Source organism: Stegodyphus dumicola, chromosome 11 (genome assembly GCF_044657685.1).
Source record: "Stegodyphus dumicola isolate Sdum_Otavi_A_Nest chromosome 11, ASM4465768v1".
Lineage (NCBI taxonomy): Eukaryota > Metazoa > Arthropoda > Arachnida > Araneae > Eresidae > Stegodyphus > Stegodyphus dumicola.
Genome location: NC_140778.1, coordinates 161,994,907 through 162,012,381, shown reverse-complemented (window position 1 = coordinate 162,012,381; position 17,475 = coordinate 161,994,907). Strand labels below are relative to the sequence as shown.

The 17,475-nt window shown below is 31.9% G+C and overlaps 1 protein-coding gene across 1 annotated transcript in view; it reads right to left on the bottom strand.

Moving 5' to 3' along the window:
* Positions 1 to 17,475, bottom strand: part of LOC118200260 (cAMP and cAMP-inhibited cGMP 3',5'-cyclic phosphodiesterase 10A-like) — a 234,828-nt gene that overhangs the window by 183,407 nt on the left and 33,946 nt on the right. The window contains exon 4 of the mRNA XM_085826198.1: positions 6,356 to 6,498. Within this exon, the coding sequence (XP_085682324.1) occupies positions 6,356 to 6,498 (143 nt within the window). The remainder of the gene's footprint in view (positions 1 to 6,355; positions 6,499 to 17,475) is intronic.

Here is a 17,475-nt window from a genome sequence, read left to right as displayed (position 1 = left end):
TGTTCAAAGCTCTGTTCTGGGGCGGCGTTGCGCTATTTTTGCCATTCGGTTTGCCACGCCGACCTTACTTCAGAGCCAGCTTACACGTTTCTCTATCTTTGTAGCCGTTCGGCTAACTTAGGTTTACTTAATTAAGTCAAATCCATTACTTTTGTTTTAAGCCATAAATGCTGGCTATTCTGTAAGCAAGAGGGGTGCTTTTTATTTGAATTAAATAAAAGGGTTACTTAAACCCTCAGTCAGTGTGTGTGATACGTTACAAGATATAGTGATAAATTCACTTAAAATCTTAGAAGTTTCATACATTTGATGCTACTAAGTAAACGAGAGCTTATAACATAAAAACTGATAGTACTTGACTCAGTAACTTATTTTCTAAATTTCACTTGAGCTAGAACGTATAACAAACGGATAGTTTGAGTTCTATTAATACTTGGAGTCTAGAAAACTGCAGTCCTATGCTATACTTCATACTTCTTTATTAACTCTTTGAAAACCGAAGTTTTCGCTAACCTGTACGCATAAAATACCGAACCGCCCGAAAAGGTTTTCGAGAGTCACAGTAATTTCCTCCCCTCCCGTCCATTAATGCACAAAGAAGAGTGAAGATTTCAAATGTCATCCTGTCTATTTCCTAGCAAATAAAGATAAGAATCCATAAATAAATGCTTTTAGGACAAGCTGTCTGTAATAAACTGATACAATGCATTTTGGGCAACTACACCTGCTACTGCATACCTTAGGGGAGGGAAGAAAACAACATCGGAATTTCGGCCATTTTGGGCAGTTGTGGTCGTTTGAATGAAAGGCCGTCTGGGGCGTTATGGTCTTCAAAGAGTTAAAGAATGTGGAAAACATTGTTTAGAAACGTACACCTTCAGAATGATATTTTTCGTCCAACGATTGACAATCTGATGTGTGATATATTTTTTAATATATTTTTAAAAAGTGTCTAGTGATTTTTGCTTTAAAATATCTATTTCTGCTTTAACTAAATTTTAATTAATTAGAGAAAGTTATAATTGCTATTTTCCGTCGATAATTATGCTTAATAACTGCGACTGTAGTGAGAAGGAATGCGAATATAGCATATAATTAAAGCAGTCAAAAGCAAGTGTACTCTGATCTCTGTAATATGAGTATATTTCGGAGATTAGTGTAGCTCCACGTCGCGAAATATAAAATGTCTGTTGGCACTTTTAAAGGCACGTCTGGAAAGATGGTGTTTTGAAGATGAATGGAATACAAACTGTACTTCCATAATTCGATGCTTTCTGCCTCGCAACTTCTAGGGTCCCTTTTAATTTTATATAATTAAAACCTAAAATTGCCGCCCAACCTGGAAAGAGGTTAGCGATGCTGACTGCTGTACCGAAGGTTCGTATTCCGGAGAAGGCATGGATGTTTGTAAATGTATAGTGTCTGTGCGGCATGGGGGGCACTCTAAATATGCGGTGAACCGAAAGTCCTCTCGAGAAGTTGATGGTAAGGGAAGACGGATAGGAAACCCTCGGACCCGTCCCCAATCAAAACTGGAGTGAGGTAAGTCACAACACAACGTAACTACGTTAGAAACATGCGTAGAAATTCTATCCACGATTGTAACGTCATTCTCTTTATACTTTATTTCACTTTCTAATATGTCTCACACGAAAAATTAACGTTTAAATATTTTTACATTTAAAGTTTATAGTATTTCAGCCTACTGACGGTTCTGCAGTTTACCAACTGCATCTGTCTTTAATGAGTTACACAGAACAGAAATGAACTTCCCCTTGCAAAGATAAATTCGCAAACCACTTCCGCTTTCGCTCATTATTTTATGGGTCATCAAACCCTCATAACTGGTTCGGAACATCAAACAAGAGAAAGAAAAACAAACATAGGAGCCTTAGATCTCACGTGGGCGCTTTTATTGTTTTTGCTCTCTTTCATTTTGTAATGACGTACAGGTACTCGTATTGTGATCAAATATAACGCACAGGAAGAAAAATTCGTCTGCCGAAACTGCCAGAATTTTTCTTCGCAGATGAATGAGGAATTCTAGGAAATGCTTATTTCTTTCTTATGTAATTAAAAGCGAAATAATGCTTGTCTTTTAATCTCTTTCTGTATTGTCGGTCATTTTTAACACATTACTTTATATTCGCTACTATTAAGTGGCAACACCTTAATGTTCTTCGTGTTCTTAAATGAAGTCAATCTCTTCCTTCTACAGATTTAAATTCTTTTTTATTCTTGCTTCACTGCTGGCGATTTCGAGGTGAAATCTTCAAAACTTGCCAAGTCGCTTTATAAGTGCTTTTAATTTTATAAAGCGAAAGTATTTATTGAATATATTTGTTAGAATTATAAAATGGCTTTAAAATTCTGAAGATTTTAAGCGATAGAAAATTATAGACAAATCAGAAGAATATATACAATGGTATTACACTGCGTCATCATCTACTTCTATCCAGAATAAATAAAATGTATATGCTTTCTTTTTTTTTTTTTTTTCCCTCCCAGATATATCGAATAAACCCTTGAATTTAGGAATTTTCCTTTATATTTTTAACCTTATGTTAAAAATTGTAAACTGTTTTTACATTTAAATAGTTTTAAGCTACGAGTATTTCCTGTTAGAACTTCAGCAAAAAACTCTACTAAGTAACTCTAATGCAACATCCAAACTAAACGACTGGACTTTAAATGACCGTAACTTTTGATAGATTTCCGGATTCAGCAAAAAGCCGTTTAACGAAGTTAACTTATAGTCGGCCTCCCACCCCCTCGATTATTGTTAATGCCGGCAGACAATTTCGATGCCGAACAAAATCTATATAAGCACAGCGTAATGTATAAAAACAGCACCTAATTAAATGGCAATCCCAACTTAATATAACAGTGTTGAGTACATTCCTGAACTTGAAATTTGGTTTATAAATGTTAAACTTCGGTTTATAAATATTAAACTTCGGTTTATAAATGGTAAACTTCTGAACTCGCGTATTATCCCGTCGACCACGAAAGTTGGCTACCATCGAAGCATGAAAGTTGGTGAAGATCCCACCAAAGCTGTGCCAATCGTTCCTGTGAAATTCAGAAGAAACTGACAGCTGTGTATTTAACAAATAAACATTATTCTACGACGCTTCGTAAAAAGGCTTTCGTCGATTTCTATTATTTTGTTAGGCCCTTCCAATTTACAGGAAGCTCTGTTTAGAATGCTGTGAGTAGAAACTTTCTGCAGGTAACTTTTCCAATCTAATATTGTTTTATCAGTCATACGCAGGTGACCATATCGTGTCGATCAATTCACATATTTTTTATAGAAGAATCCTATTACTTTGGAAACAATCCACTCTCTCTCTACTCTGTAGAAGCTAAGTCCCAATTTTTAATCATTCTCTTTTTGGTTTCTTTTCCTTCCAAAATGCCGAGCGATAAAATCGCTGAACACTGGTAGTTCCGATCTGGGTTCGATTCCGGGTGAACGGGCTGGCTGCAGGGGTGTTTCGCGGTTCTCCCCATGTGTAATGTGTATATGAGCCAGTTTCCCTTAGAAAGTCCTCCACAAAGATACCCTTCCCTTTAGGGAAACAGCCGTAGTGTGCAAAGCGCAGATGTTACGACTGTGTCCTTACTTTATGTTTAACCGCAACTGGCGCTATACCGCACTTCTTTGCGATAATTTTAGGGTCGACGGGATAATACGTAAGTACCTAAATTCCAAATTAAAAAAAAATATATAGCATAATTTTGAGGTTATTTTGCGATATTACATCTTTCCTAGTATGCAGTCCTCTCCCCGAATGTTAATGTAAATGCGACCACGAAAGTTTTGCAAGTTTTCAAAATTTAATAACCTGCGACTGCTTCCTGATTTTTCTCGTTTTTCTTTCAACGATAAAATTCTCGCTGGGCTAATAACGAGAATAAAAAGACTATATATGTATATGAAGGTAGATAATTTCCACTTTTGGCGGGACAAGAGGAGCATCTGCAAGTTTTTCGAGTCCCTCATGATTAACGCAATTAGTCCGTTTGAAACATTTTATTATTATTATTATTATTATCATCATTGCTTTAATAAATTACAAATTGTTATATATTAGTAGTATTATTACTATTACTATTATTATTATTATTATTATTATTATTATTATTATTATTATATTATTATTATTATTATTATTATTATTATTATTATTATTATTATTATTACTATTATTATTACTATTATTATCATTTGGCGATTTCCATTATTCTCAGACTCTCGGAACCCCTTTTCGAACAAATTTTACAAATTTTATTTTTAAATTTCGAAGGAAGAGTATTTATTTCATTTAAAAGTAAAATCCACTCCTAGCAAAATAAAATGCGAAGAGGGACTGTGCGACAGAAGTTAACAGATTAGAAAATCTTAACAATTTTTCTAAGCAGCCCTTGGCAAGTGTTCCACTGTGACAAAAGTAAGACATTTAATTAATTATCATCAAATAATCAGATATGGCAAGTTCACATAGTACTACTATTTGGCAAAGCAGGAAATCTTTAAATTATTTTTCAAATTTAATTAATTTTTTATTCATTATTATTATTGCTTTCACCGCAATTTAAAAGCGGTAAAAGCATTTCTTAATAATTTACATCTATGTTTTATTCTTCTCTAACTGATATAAATTAAAATACATTTAACTTCTAATACACCTCAATAATTTCAGAAGCATTTTCAACTTTATTGTAATCAATAAAAGATGTTTACAATGCCATACGAAATTGATACAGAATCCTTTTAATTTTAGCATGTTTTTAATTTAAATGTTTTTAATGTTATATTAAAAGCTTTTTATTTCGCACATAATTTATTTATACAAATAAGATTCAACATGCGAGAACGAAAATGTGCATTCCAATTCATTATCCAACAACATATTCAAACATTAAGGAGTCTTAGCTCCTTTAACAAGGGTTCTTCGAAACAGTTAACTATGTATTAGAAATACTATTGTTTAGGATTAATAAGCAGAGCTTAATTTCTAAAATTAGAAGTGCCAGAGCCCTAGGCAAGAGCATCAGGAAAGAGGAGCAAGAGTAAATAAATAAATTAATAAAACGGGCATTGAAATCATTAATAATTCAAAAATTAAATAATTAATTATCACCAGATTAATTAATAATTATAAATTAATAATCGGTATTTTTATTGTTATTTCATTAATAATTATTCTTCAATTAATTAATTATTATTCAATACAATAATTAAATAATTAAAGATTAAGGTAATTAAATGATTAAAATTACATAAAACGTACAGAGATAAATTAAAATTTAATAAGCGATTTTTAATCTAATTTTATTGCTAAAAATATAATTTTCGAGATCAGATTTCTACTGAAATTGTTGTTCAGTTACATAGAAGAAGTGCCGGAACGTTTCTACTGAAATTGTTGTTCAGTTACATAGAAGAAGTGCCGGAACATTTAGAGCTCCGGTAAGCTCCTTCTAAAATTATGATTTATTCCGAAAACTAAGAAGTACCTATACTTCTCTCCTCATTAGTATAGATCTACCAGTGGCCGAGCGGTAAAATCGTTGAACACTGGCAATTCAGACCTGGGGTCGACTCCAGGTGAACGGACTAGCTGCATGGGCATTTTCTTGGTTTTCCCCATGTGTAATGCCTATACGAGCCAACTTTCCTTAGAAAGTCCTCCACGCAGGCATCCATCCCCTTACGCAGATAGCCCTAGTCTGTTTGGCCATAATCAACACAAATCCTCTTTAGTATAATTAGAACTTTGCGCTGTATGTGGTCCTTCGCATTATAGTTAGTACTTTGCATTATATGGCATTATATGTGAATGGGGAGAATATACAATGGATTATCTGAAGACTCTTTAGTAAATTACAATGGATATATGCTAATATAAAATAACATAACAAGGGTAAGGCGTATCATCTTTAAAATGTGAAAAATTTAAATTTACATAATTTTAGACAAATGTGATATGTATTTTGAGAAAATAACATATAGTTCAGAAGAAGAATTGCTGAATGAAATATTTTTCAAAAAGCAAAGTAATACTTTCTTTTTAGTCATTTTACCTCACAATGAATGCAACTTAATTTTAGACAAATGTGGTATGTATTTTGAGAAAATAACAAATAATTTAGAAGAAGAATTGCTGATTGAAATATTCTTAAAAAAACAAAGTCTTATTTTCTTTTTAGTCATTTCACCTCAAAATGAATGTAGTATTTCAACAAAAGTAACGCTTCTGTTTACACTGTATCAGTTCCTAAAGTCTTATATCAAGTTAACTGATAATACGTCAAAAAATGTTTTCGTAGAAAATTGGTAATCATTTACCTGTCGATATCGGAATATTCATTCTCCAACTGCGGTCGTTCTATGAGGTCGTTCAATTCACTTCTTTTCCATTGTTTTGGGAAAACCAAACTACTTCTTGTGATCATAAGGAGCTGACGATGACGAAAGCTTCTTTCTGTAATCTGCAGAAAACATTTTTATTAGTACAAATACAAATTATCCGCTACTGATAAATGGATAAATACTTCTTAACCAATTTTGTAAGAAGAAACACATCTTTTCTTCATAGGACAACACTCGCTAAAAGATTATCTTTACAGAGATACACATACACAATGTCCGTCTTTACCCGGCCTCTATTTTTACAACAGTTGATTGTAAACAAAAACTTCCAAAACAAAAGTATTTTAAACGACACATATATTCGAGTTTTGGCATTTATAAATTTATAAAAGGAATTTTTTGGATAAATACGGAATATAAATTAAACACAGATCGTTTCACTTTCCACGACAAAAAATGGCCCAGATATTTAATTTTTAAAGCTTGCGATTTTTGTGGATTTTACAAAGTCATAAAATCGAGTTTATTATCTCGCTTGAGGAGCCGGGCGGGAAACAATTTAAAATAAACTGCAGTTTATTTTCATTTAACGTCATTCAGTTAAAGTTCTTTCCGACTTACTAATGTGTATATTCTTTAATCAATAATTTTATTACATTCAGTATACCAAAATCATTTTCATATAAGAAATTTATAAATTTTAAGCATTGAAAATAACGTAAACAATATTCACATGCAATTTTTTTAGTCCAAAGGGGCTTTGTCCTTAAGGGACTATTGTTTTCGTTTTCCTTCGAGTCACTCTGAATATCCGTTTCACTTTTCAAACTGTTGCCACCAAATATTATCGCCCTGTATTATATTTGAAGAAATTATATAATGAAGAATCTGCATAAATGTGTGTATGTTTCTCGCATTGTGATAAAACAACGGTACCTACAGCCATCAAATTTTGAATGACATAATCCTACCGCGAATATGGGCATGTGGAAGACCAAATTAGAAATTTTGAATTTGTTTATTAATGATTTCATATTTTGTAAAACTTACGAATTTTTGATTAAGAAACTCAAGGATTTCAAAGCGAGCAATGGCAACGTTGTGCAGAAAAAACAGTTTTATCTCCAGAGCTTGAGAACTGTGTATCGGGAAGTCTAAAGACATATTCCATTTAAAATTATTTTGCGTAATTGCTCTTGAACTGAATTTTATGGTTTAAGTGCGAAGAACATGATAATAAATAAAGGTAACACACAAAATGTACCTTTCATTTTTTTTTTTTTTTTTTTTTTTTTTTTTTTTGTTTGTTTTTGTTTAATTTTATACGAGCACTTTTATGAGATAGTTATGTGCCAATACGGAAGTTTGCCAGTGTTTTCTAAGACACAGTCTCTTTAAGATTTTCTAACTAAGACATCCTATTTAAGGATCAATACTTTTCATAACAACATGCACAGAACTGCTTGACTTAATCTGTTAATAGCAGAAACTTTTTTCTGATCTGATATTTAGTTGCATACAAATGCAAATATTTCTGCCGTCAATTTTTTACCGTAGCTGAGTATTATTTCAAACTTTAAAATTAGATATCTTGGTCAGTTTTTGTCATACAAAAATAACACCTTTTGTAATGTATTTTTTACAATGCAAGTAAAAGCTGCCTAAACACAAGTATAAAATGCAAGAGAACGTATAAAAAGTTAGATTTCGTAATTTTCGAAAACAGTTTTTTTTTTTTTTTTTTTTTTTAAATTTGAAAAACCCAAACACGATTTTTTGTATCACTTAAAACATTTTTGCAATGAAAGTATGCGTCTAGAATGCGAGTAAAAGCTCCCTAAATACAAGTATAAAATGTGGAAGAACGTATTAAAAGTTAGATTTCGTAATTTTAGAAAACAGTCTTTTTTTTTTTTTAGTTTAAAAAACCCAAACACGGTTATTTGTGTCATTTAAAACAATTTTTGTAATGAAAGTATGAGTCTACAATGCGAGTAAAAGCTCCCTAAATACAAGTATAAAATGGTGGGAGAACGTATAAAAAGTTAGATTTCGTAATTTTAGAAAACAGTTCTTTTTTTTAATTTGAAAAACCCAAACACGATTATTTGTGTCATTTAAAACAATTTTTGTAATAAAAGCATGCGTCTACAATGCGAGTGAAAGCTCTCTAAATACAAGTAATAAAATATGGGAGAACGTATAAAAAGTTAGATTTCGTAATTTTAGAAAACAGTTTTTTTTTTTTTTTTTTTTTTTTTTTTTCTCTCTCTAATTTGAAAAACCCAAACACGATTATTTGTGTCATTTAAAACACTTTTGTAACGAAAGTATGTGTCTACGACCAACGGTTGTTAAAATAAAAGCTGGGTAATTACTTTGTGGACATGTTGTATATGCTTCATGCTTCCTGACAGAAAAATATATTTTGATCTTCAGCTTATTTTGACTGCAGCAAAATTATTCTAAATATCAGAAATATACCTCTTAGATTAGTTATTTCTATAAACAAAACACAACGAAATAAAATTATATATTTTAAAAAGTTTTTATTGAGAATACTTATTTTAAAAGCAAAAACACTTTTATAAAATATAAATACAATGCATTTAATATAACAGTGTCCAACTATGTTTATTTTCTGTAGAAAATAGTTTGGCGCATATTGTTCCAAAATCACAAAGATCTATAGAAATATTTTCGGCGAATGCAGTAGCAAGGTATACTATAGCATATATTTTTCAAAGTTCTTTGTTTCATAATTATTTAATTCTTTCAAACTGCCGGAGTCAAGATTTTAACTTCCGTACACACGTGGCGACAAAAAGAATATTCTTAAAAGAAATCAAATCCTTACAAGCATTAAATATACCTTTAAAAATTTAATTTAATAATTGACTTTCTCAACCATTCCCATTCTTTATTCTTTAAATCATTTTATAAAGCATAAGCAAATATTCTACTGTGAGAAACCGGAAAAATTAATCATTCTGAAAGGAACATGTTCAGCTTAGATAAAAGAGAGGTACTGCGTGCTTTTCTCGGTGTGTGTAACATAATTACAGCTAATTTCCGTCTCTGTCAGGTGGCGTGCAGACGAATAGGTTGTGCTGAAGTGTTCACTTTATAACGTTAAAAACATCTTTTGTTAACTGCACAAATGATGCAGAGGCAATTAAAAACTTTTCGTTAGGCATGGAATGAATTACATAAATTACAGACAAGTGTATAAATTAAGTAAGTAAAATATATAAACTATTAAGAAGCTTGTATATTATACATTGCTTTCAGTTCTTTCACTTAAACAGTGAATGGTTGGAGACATAAGCATCCGGAAAATAATTTATCGGGACAAGAAGGAAAATTGGAGACAAATAATTACGTTAAGAAACTTTTATACAACTATACATATTTTGGAGGGAAGCTTAGTAGATTACAAAATACAGTTTTACAGCAATATGCACATGTACTGTACACATTTGCACACGTGCTATACGTGCCCCCATCAGTACAAAAACTGCTTTTTATTCGACTGGGGGAAATGTATCCCATACATTACTCCTGCGAGCGCTGATTGTTTCGCATATTAAATAAGATAAATTACTTCATATCGAATGAAGACACATCTAACTGAAGACCGTATCTTTCATGGAAAGCCGGTGTTTCCTCCTTGAAGCTCGGCAACCATTCTTCCATGAAATTCATGGACAAGACAACAGCAATAACAACAACGAAGCCAATACTTACCTGACAACATGAATAATAAATGTCCCGTTAAAGTAAAACGACAACGAAGTACGGAACGATTAAGCTAAAAATGTTTCTAGTGTCGAAAAGTTTGGAATTTTTTTTTTCCAATTTCAATACCAAAAACGATCTCTTTAATAACGAGCTCGAAGATGTGTTACAAGTTTATAAACTACTAAAACACTTTACTACACTATAGACGTTCACACTATAAACTCACAGCTACCACTATAGAGTCATTAGGATTTTTTTGTACAGGAGACGTGAAAAATAAGCAATGGTCTGGAACCTCTCGAATACGCGTCGAGTGTGCTAACCATTACACCACGAAGGCAGGTGAAAGGAAGGAGAAAATACCTTATATGCTCCCCCCTTTTAAAGGGACTGGGAATTAGGGGACCCAATCGCCAAATCCTGATGGTGAAGAAGCATCACCCACCACCTTTTAGTTTGTGTGCCACTTAGAGTCATTAGGAGTTTTTGGAAGCAAGAGATGTGAAAAATGTGCAATGTCCCTGTCGGAATTCGAACCTGGACTTCTCCAATACGCGCCGAGTGTGCTAATTGTTACACTACGAAGGCATGCAGAAAGAAGGGAGAAAAGACATTATACCACTACTACATTTTTAAAAGGCGAAGAAATTGGATATTAAAGTATAGAGGCTGTGTAATATACAGATGAGTGGCTTTAAATTTTAGACTTAGTAATATGTACTAATCAATGCCTGTTGCATAGAAAATTCTAGATTCAAGCTGGTGAAAGCTGCTGAAAAGCTCCTTCTCTTCCTTTGATGATTGAAAATTAGAAGGTTCTTTCAACGTAAATGAAAGAGGATTATATTTTAATTTTGTAGCCAAATAAGAATGTCATGAAAGAAAACTGCGCAAAGAAGAAGACTGCAAAATAAAAGAACAGTTAATTCTTTTTGCAGTGAGGTACTTCGAAACATGGATCACTGTTTAATGGGCAATGCGGATTCGTTCTGTTTCAATATTATTAAGATAAGTATTAATCTTACTTTTTTGTATCTGTAAGAGTCGTCATATATCTATGTAAATGATCAAATCATATCAGGCTTACAGAAAAGAATTTTGATTATTCTAGAATCTAGATAATACGCAACCTCAAATAACAGAAAACGGTATTCAAAATTTTATGGTTCTAGGTACCGTTGTTTTATCACAATGCGAGAAACATACATACATTTATGTAGATTCTTCCTTATTTAATTTCTTTAAATATAACACAAGGCTCTAATATTGGGTGGTAACAATTTGAAAAGTGAACCGACATTTATGGTAAACCAACGCCAAAATACCAAAACGAAATTAATAGCCCTTCTGGGCTAACGCCCTTTGGGCTAAAACCTTAAAGATGAGTATCTGATGATCCACAAAAGTGTGGAATAATTTACAATTAAATACGCCACTGTTTTCTTCTACAATAGAAGCTTGAAGTGGAATTTCTGGTCTCAGGACCTCAAGAATTTGAGAATTTTCCCGCGCGATTCATGATCCAAAGGATAGTACGTACTTTGCTATAAAATAACCATTTGATTCTATAAATTTTAAAGCGCAATTTTTTTAACGCATCTGTCTCATTTTGAGGGCAAGTGTTTATTTCCCTTCTGAAATTTTGAAATTAAAAAACAGGACTTTTAAATCTGTCATCGAAATGTTCACAGTTACGTTTAATGGAAAAAAAAACAGCTAATTTTTTCAACGTGTAGTATCTGTACGTTATCATAAAATGTTCTTTCACGTTTTAAAGTTTATAAGTTTATAAACAAGTTTATAAACAGGAAACAACTCCTTTAACATTACAGGTTGTGGTTTAAACACCCTTACGAAATGCATTTATTAGCTCTTTGTTTCAAGAAGATTCCTCGTTTTCCCGCAGCATTTTCTAGTCATGGCAGCACCAAAAATATTTGCAGGTGTACTTCTTTCTTATTGTTTCTGTGTCTCTTAGACCACCTGCATGATAAATATTGCGTAGGTTTTCTGCGCAATAGAATAAAGAATTCACTGCAATGCAGGGATCTGCAATGCTCTTTTGAAGCAAGTATATTGCGCTGTAAGAATAGGCTCTGATAATACATAATATCGGTTAATGGAATTCAGCTATGCATGCAAGAAAAATTTATGATAGTCTCAAATTATAGTAGTCAGAAGAATAACCTCACAGAAATATTTTTTAAATATTTTCTTAGTCATGTCTGTATCTTTAAAGAATGCTTTCAGGTTACTAAAAAACTTATCAGAATGAACCCTAATAAAAATGAAACAATTTAAATATTTTAAAAAATATATAAAAAAATTTAAAATCTTTCAGATTCTACTTTATGCCCAAAGGAGCGTTTTTTAAATGTTTTGTGCTTTACCTTTATTTAGTAAATATCGTGTTCTTAGCACTCAAACCATAAAATTCAAATCAACAACAATATCGCAAAATAATTTTTAAATGAGCATATATTTGGAATTTCCAATACACTCTCTCGCGCGCTGGAAATATTTTTTTTTCGTACAGTGTTGCCATTCCTCGCTCTGAAAAAGTTGAGTTTCCTAATCAAAAATTCTTTAATGTCTTACAAAATATGAAACAGAGAAAAAAACAAATTCTCTATTCTAAATTACGGCTTCTAGATGCCCATATTCGCTGGAGGATTACTTTATTCAAAATTTGACGGCTCTGAATATTGTTGTTTTATCACAGTGATCCTTAAACTCTTTTTCGTTCACGGTACACTGTTAATATTTTTAAAATTTGCCGGTACACTAAAACAACATAAATTTAAAAGCACTTTACTTATTTAATTTATTAATGTATACCTACAATATATTTTGTAAAAATTCCATACAAGTGATTTTTAATGACATATGAAATGCACTACAAAGTAAACAAAATGTTTATTTGATGAAATATTAACAAATTGCATTTAAAGCGAAATTTGAGGTTAGTGTTTTTTCCCTAACTTCATTTATATTTGAGTATAAGATTGTTAATGCTCCTCTCATTTCGTAATTCATATTTAAAAGTATAGGTCTTTTTTTTTTTTAGTCCAAAGGGATTTGAATCCCGAAGGACTATTAGTTTCGTTTTGGCATTTTGCGTGGGACTCATAAATGTCGGTTCACTTTTCAAACTGTTGCCACAAAATGTTAGAGTCCTGCATTATATTTGAAGAAATTAAATAATGAAAAATCTGCATAAATGTATGTATATTTCTCGTATTGTGATAAAACAACGGTACATAGAGTCATCGAATTTTGAATAACGTAATCCTCCAACGAATATGAGCATGTGGAAGACAAAATTTGAAATTTGAAATTTGTTTTATGATCGATTTCCTATTTTTTAAAACTTTGACGAATTTTTGATTAACAAACTCAAGGATTTCAAAGCGAGCAATGGCAACGTTGTGCAGAAAAAACATTTTTATCTCCAGCGCGTAAGTCTCTGTATCGGAAATTCTAAAGATATGCTCGTTTTAAAACTATTTTGCGATATTGCTATTGCACTGGATCCTGAAACATTTCAGATTTTTTTTTTTAATTTTTATTTTTTTAATTTTTTTATTTTATTTATTTATTTATTTATTTTTATTTTTAGTCCAAAGGGATTTCAGTCCCGAAGGACTATTGCTTTCGTTTTGTCATTTTGCGTCGGACTCATAAACGTCGGTTCACTTTTCAAACTGTTGCCACAAAATGTTAGAGTCCTGCATTATATTTGAAGAAATTAAATAATGAAAAATCTGCATAAATGATTGTCTATTTCTCGCATTGTGATAAAACAATGGTACATAGAGCCATCGAATTTTGAATGACGAAATCCTACTGCGAATATGGGCATCTGAAATCCCAAATTTGGAATTTGTTTTATTATAGATTTTATATTTTGTAAAACTTTAACGAATTTTTGATTTACAAACTCAATGCTTTAAAAGCGAGAAATGGCAACGTTATATAGAAAAAAAAAATACTTTTATCTCCAGCTCGCGAGACTGTGTATATCGGAAATTCTAAAGATATGCTTAATTTAACATTATTTTGCGATATTGCTCTTGAACTGAATTTTATGGTTTAAGTGCAAAGAACATGATATTTAATAATTATTGATATTTAATACTCAAAACGTTAAAAAAACGCCCCTTTGGACGTAATTTAAAATCTGAAAAATTTCAGATTTTTTTTTTTTTTTTTAATAATATATATGCCTAAATATATTGTGACGCGCACTTTTTCTTGATAATGTGATTCAACTCATGACCATTTTGTACCAAAATTAGCTGAGAGCAGCCACGTGTATGAAACGATTTCGAATTCCGTCCTCTTCTCTGCCTTATAAGAATGCGATATTTAAATGATAGTTTTTTGCGGCAACATGATGCTTCTACAGATCTTAGATGAATGTGCTGGATCATTCAAAATGATTGATCCCGTTTCATACTATCTAGTTCTGAAATTTACATTCTGAACGTGATAAGAATGCAGAAATAAAAAGAAAAACAAATTTTACTCATAAACTTCCTATACGACTTCATTTAATGGTATGACTGATGCATAGTAAAGACAATATTTAAAATTCTTGCCATTGTTCCTGCTCAGATATCTTTCCTTACAGTCTTCTCAATAGCAACAAAGGAATTTTTTAAGCTTACATATATTTTGTGGAAAAACGTGGAATGGCTTTCAAACAATATTCTCAATATATTGTTGCGTGCCGTACGGGTTCGTAATAGATTGAATGCGCAAGTCCAATAAAAAGTAAATAAAATTCATTCTTATCACAAAACGCTGGATTTTTCCTCAAAGATATTCGTACAAAATCGCAATATCTCGCAATATAATCAGTAGTTATATTTTAAACTACTAAAACATTAAACGCAATCCAATTTGCCCAGTCCACTTTAATGCGATCTGCTGACGAAAACTCTTTAGTAGTTAATGACGAGAAAAAAGTAAGTCATAAGAGAAAGCTAATCCCCTTTCACCGCGAATTCACTACAATCAACGTTAGGTATTGTTGCTATCTAAACAACAACAGCTATTGCTAACAGCTATCTAAATAACTGAGGCGTTTCTCTCTGGCTTTTCAAAGTTTTTTAATCCTGCACGAGAATGTTCTGATAATTTCCATTTTCGCGAGATTCTGGAAAGCAAAAGATTAGAATTACGGTAACAGCTAACACAGTAGTCACTTACATTTATTCAGTTTAAATATAAATTACGTGATATTTGTTTATTAAATATTAAAATGGACGTGCTCCTTTCTCTTAAAACTCGTCACGCGCAACATTCCATGAGAGGAAAAAAAAAAAAAAAATAATAATTACAATTCTACTAAAAATAGCTAACTAAATACAAAATCCGTAACAATATATTCAAAGGTAGCTTAGGAATCTAAAAAACTGGCTGTGGAATTCCAAATGTGTCGGTCTGTTGCCACTCATCCAATGACTAACAGTATTTCATTTGTAAAATTAAGAATACCATTGGATCACTTTTAACGCTTGTAGGGTTTATATTTATTTTAACTAACATTTATTTTAAGTTTAAACTATCTTTCCTGTCAAGCCTGACTTTCCCCTGGAACTGCCAATGCCAGAGTATGTAAATTTTAGTAGAACGCGCAAGGATTCAAATTATCAGCGGAAGTATTCTGAGTTCGTAGAAAGGAAACGAGTTCGAGGTGTGCTGTTCTTACTTCACGAGCGCGGAGGTAGTTAGACAGAAATTGAAGAACCCCGCGTTTCGGCCTGTGTGCTTGCCTAGGAGAATTGTTAATTGTTCAACGTGATATTCAAAGTTTGCTGAATTAGCAGCGGTATTGTAAAACGCGGTGAGGTTAGTTACTTTTAGAGAGCCTCGTAGTTAGTCTTGTTATTATTTTCTTTTCAGGTCCTTATTTTTATTTTACCGCCGGATCAGCGTAGTTTGTGAGCGTCAAGAGCACGCAATTGTAATTTATTAAGTTGAATAAAAAGGGACTTAAACCCTTAGCAAGACTCTGTCCATTTTCCAGTTTCAAGAGTCACCTCTTGGTTGCGTGCAAGTTGGAGGCGCGCAACTCTACACGCTTGTGAACAAATTGGGCAGTATCAAACAAAAAGGTCTTGGAAAACATTTTAATGTCTAAAATAGATCTCAACCTCGTAAATTACTTCTAGATCTTTCATATTAATATTTAAATCATTTTACCTAACTTCACATCTTTTCATTTTTTCCCCCGCGGTTTATGCTTATCTCGCCATCCTTCCCCGTCAGCATGCTCCAGTCAACAATACTTAACGCTGAGTTATGATAATCTGAAACTGTACATTGTAAAATACTTTCTTCTGAGCATTCGCCATTTTCCTGATAAACTGTTTTTCGTGCGGCTACAGATATTAATTTAAAACAATCTAAAGCTAAAAAACATTCACTTTTATATACTATATCCAACTATTTATATCAGATAAGCTTGACGAACTCTAACTTGGTCAGGATCCTACGAATGTGATAAATTCTTCTCCGTTTTTCTATTTAAGATATTATTTATCATTCGCTCAAACAGATTTCTTTTTTTTTTTTTTACTCCAAAGGACTATTGATTTCGGTTTGGCATTTTACGTCGATTCACGATAAGCGTTGTTTCACTTTTCAAATTGTTGCCACCAAATATTATCGCCCTGTATTATATTCAAAGAAATTAAATAATTAAGAATCTGCATGAATTTCTCATCTGCATGATTTTTCTCTGATTTTCTTGCATAATTGAAGAATCTGCATATGTTTCTCGCATTGTGATAAAACAATGGTACCTAGAGCCATCAAAATTTGAATAACGTAATCTTCCATAGAATATGGCCATGTGGAAGTCCTAATTTGAAATTTTGAATTTGTTTTATTATCGATTTCATATTTTGTAAAACTTCAAGGCATTTTGATTAACAGACTCAACGATTTCATAGCGAGCAATGGCAACGTTGTACAGAAAAAAACATTTTTATCTCCAGAGCATGAAACTGTGTATCGGGAATTCTAAAGATATGCTCATTTTAAAATTATTTTGAGATATTGCTGTTGAATTGAATTTTGTGGTTCAAGTGCGAAAAATATGGTATTCAATAAATAAAGGTAAGACACAAAATGTTATAAAAACGCCTCTTTGGACGTAATTTAAAATCTGAAACCTTTCAGTTTTGTTTTGTTTTTTTCACTACAGAATAAAATTTTTCCAAACATATCCCTCAAATATTTTGAACATAGGGCCATGCATTATGTTAAGGAGCCTCTCTTTTACAAATAATTAAATTTTCTTAATTTATTTAATTAAACATTATAAAAGCTGGTAAGTTACTTTT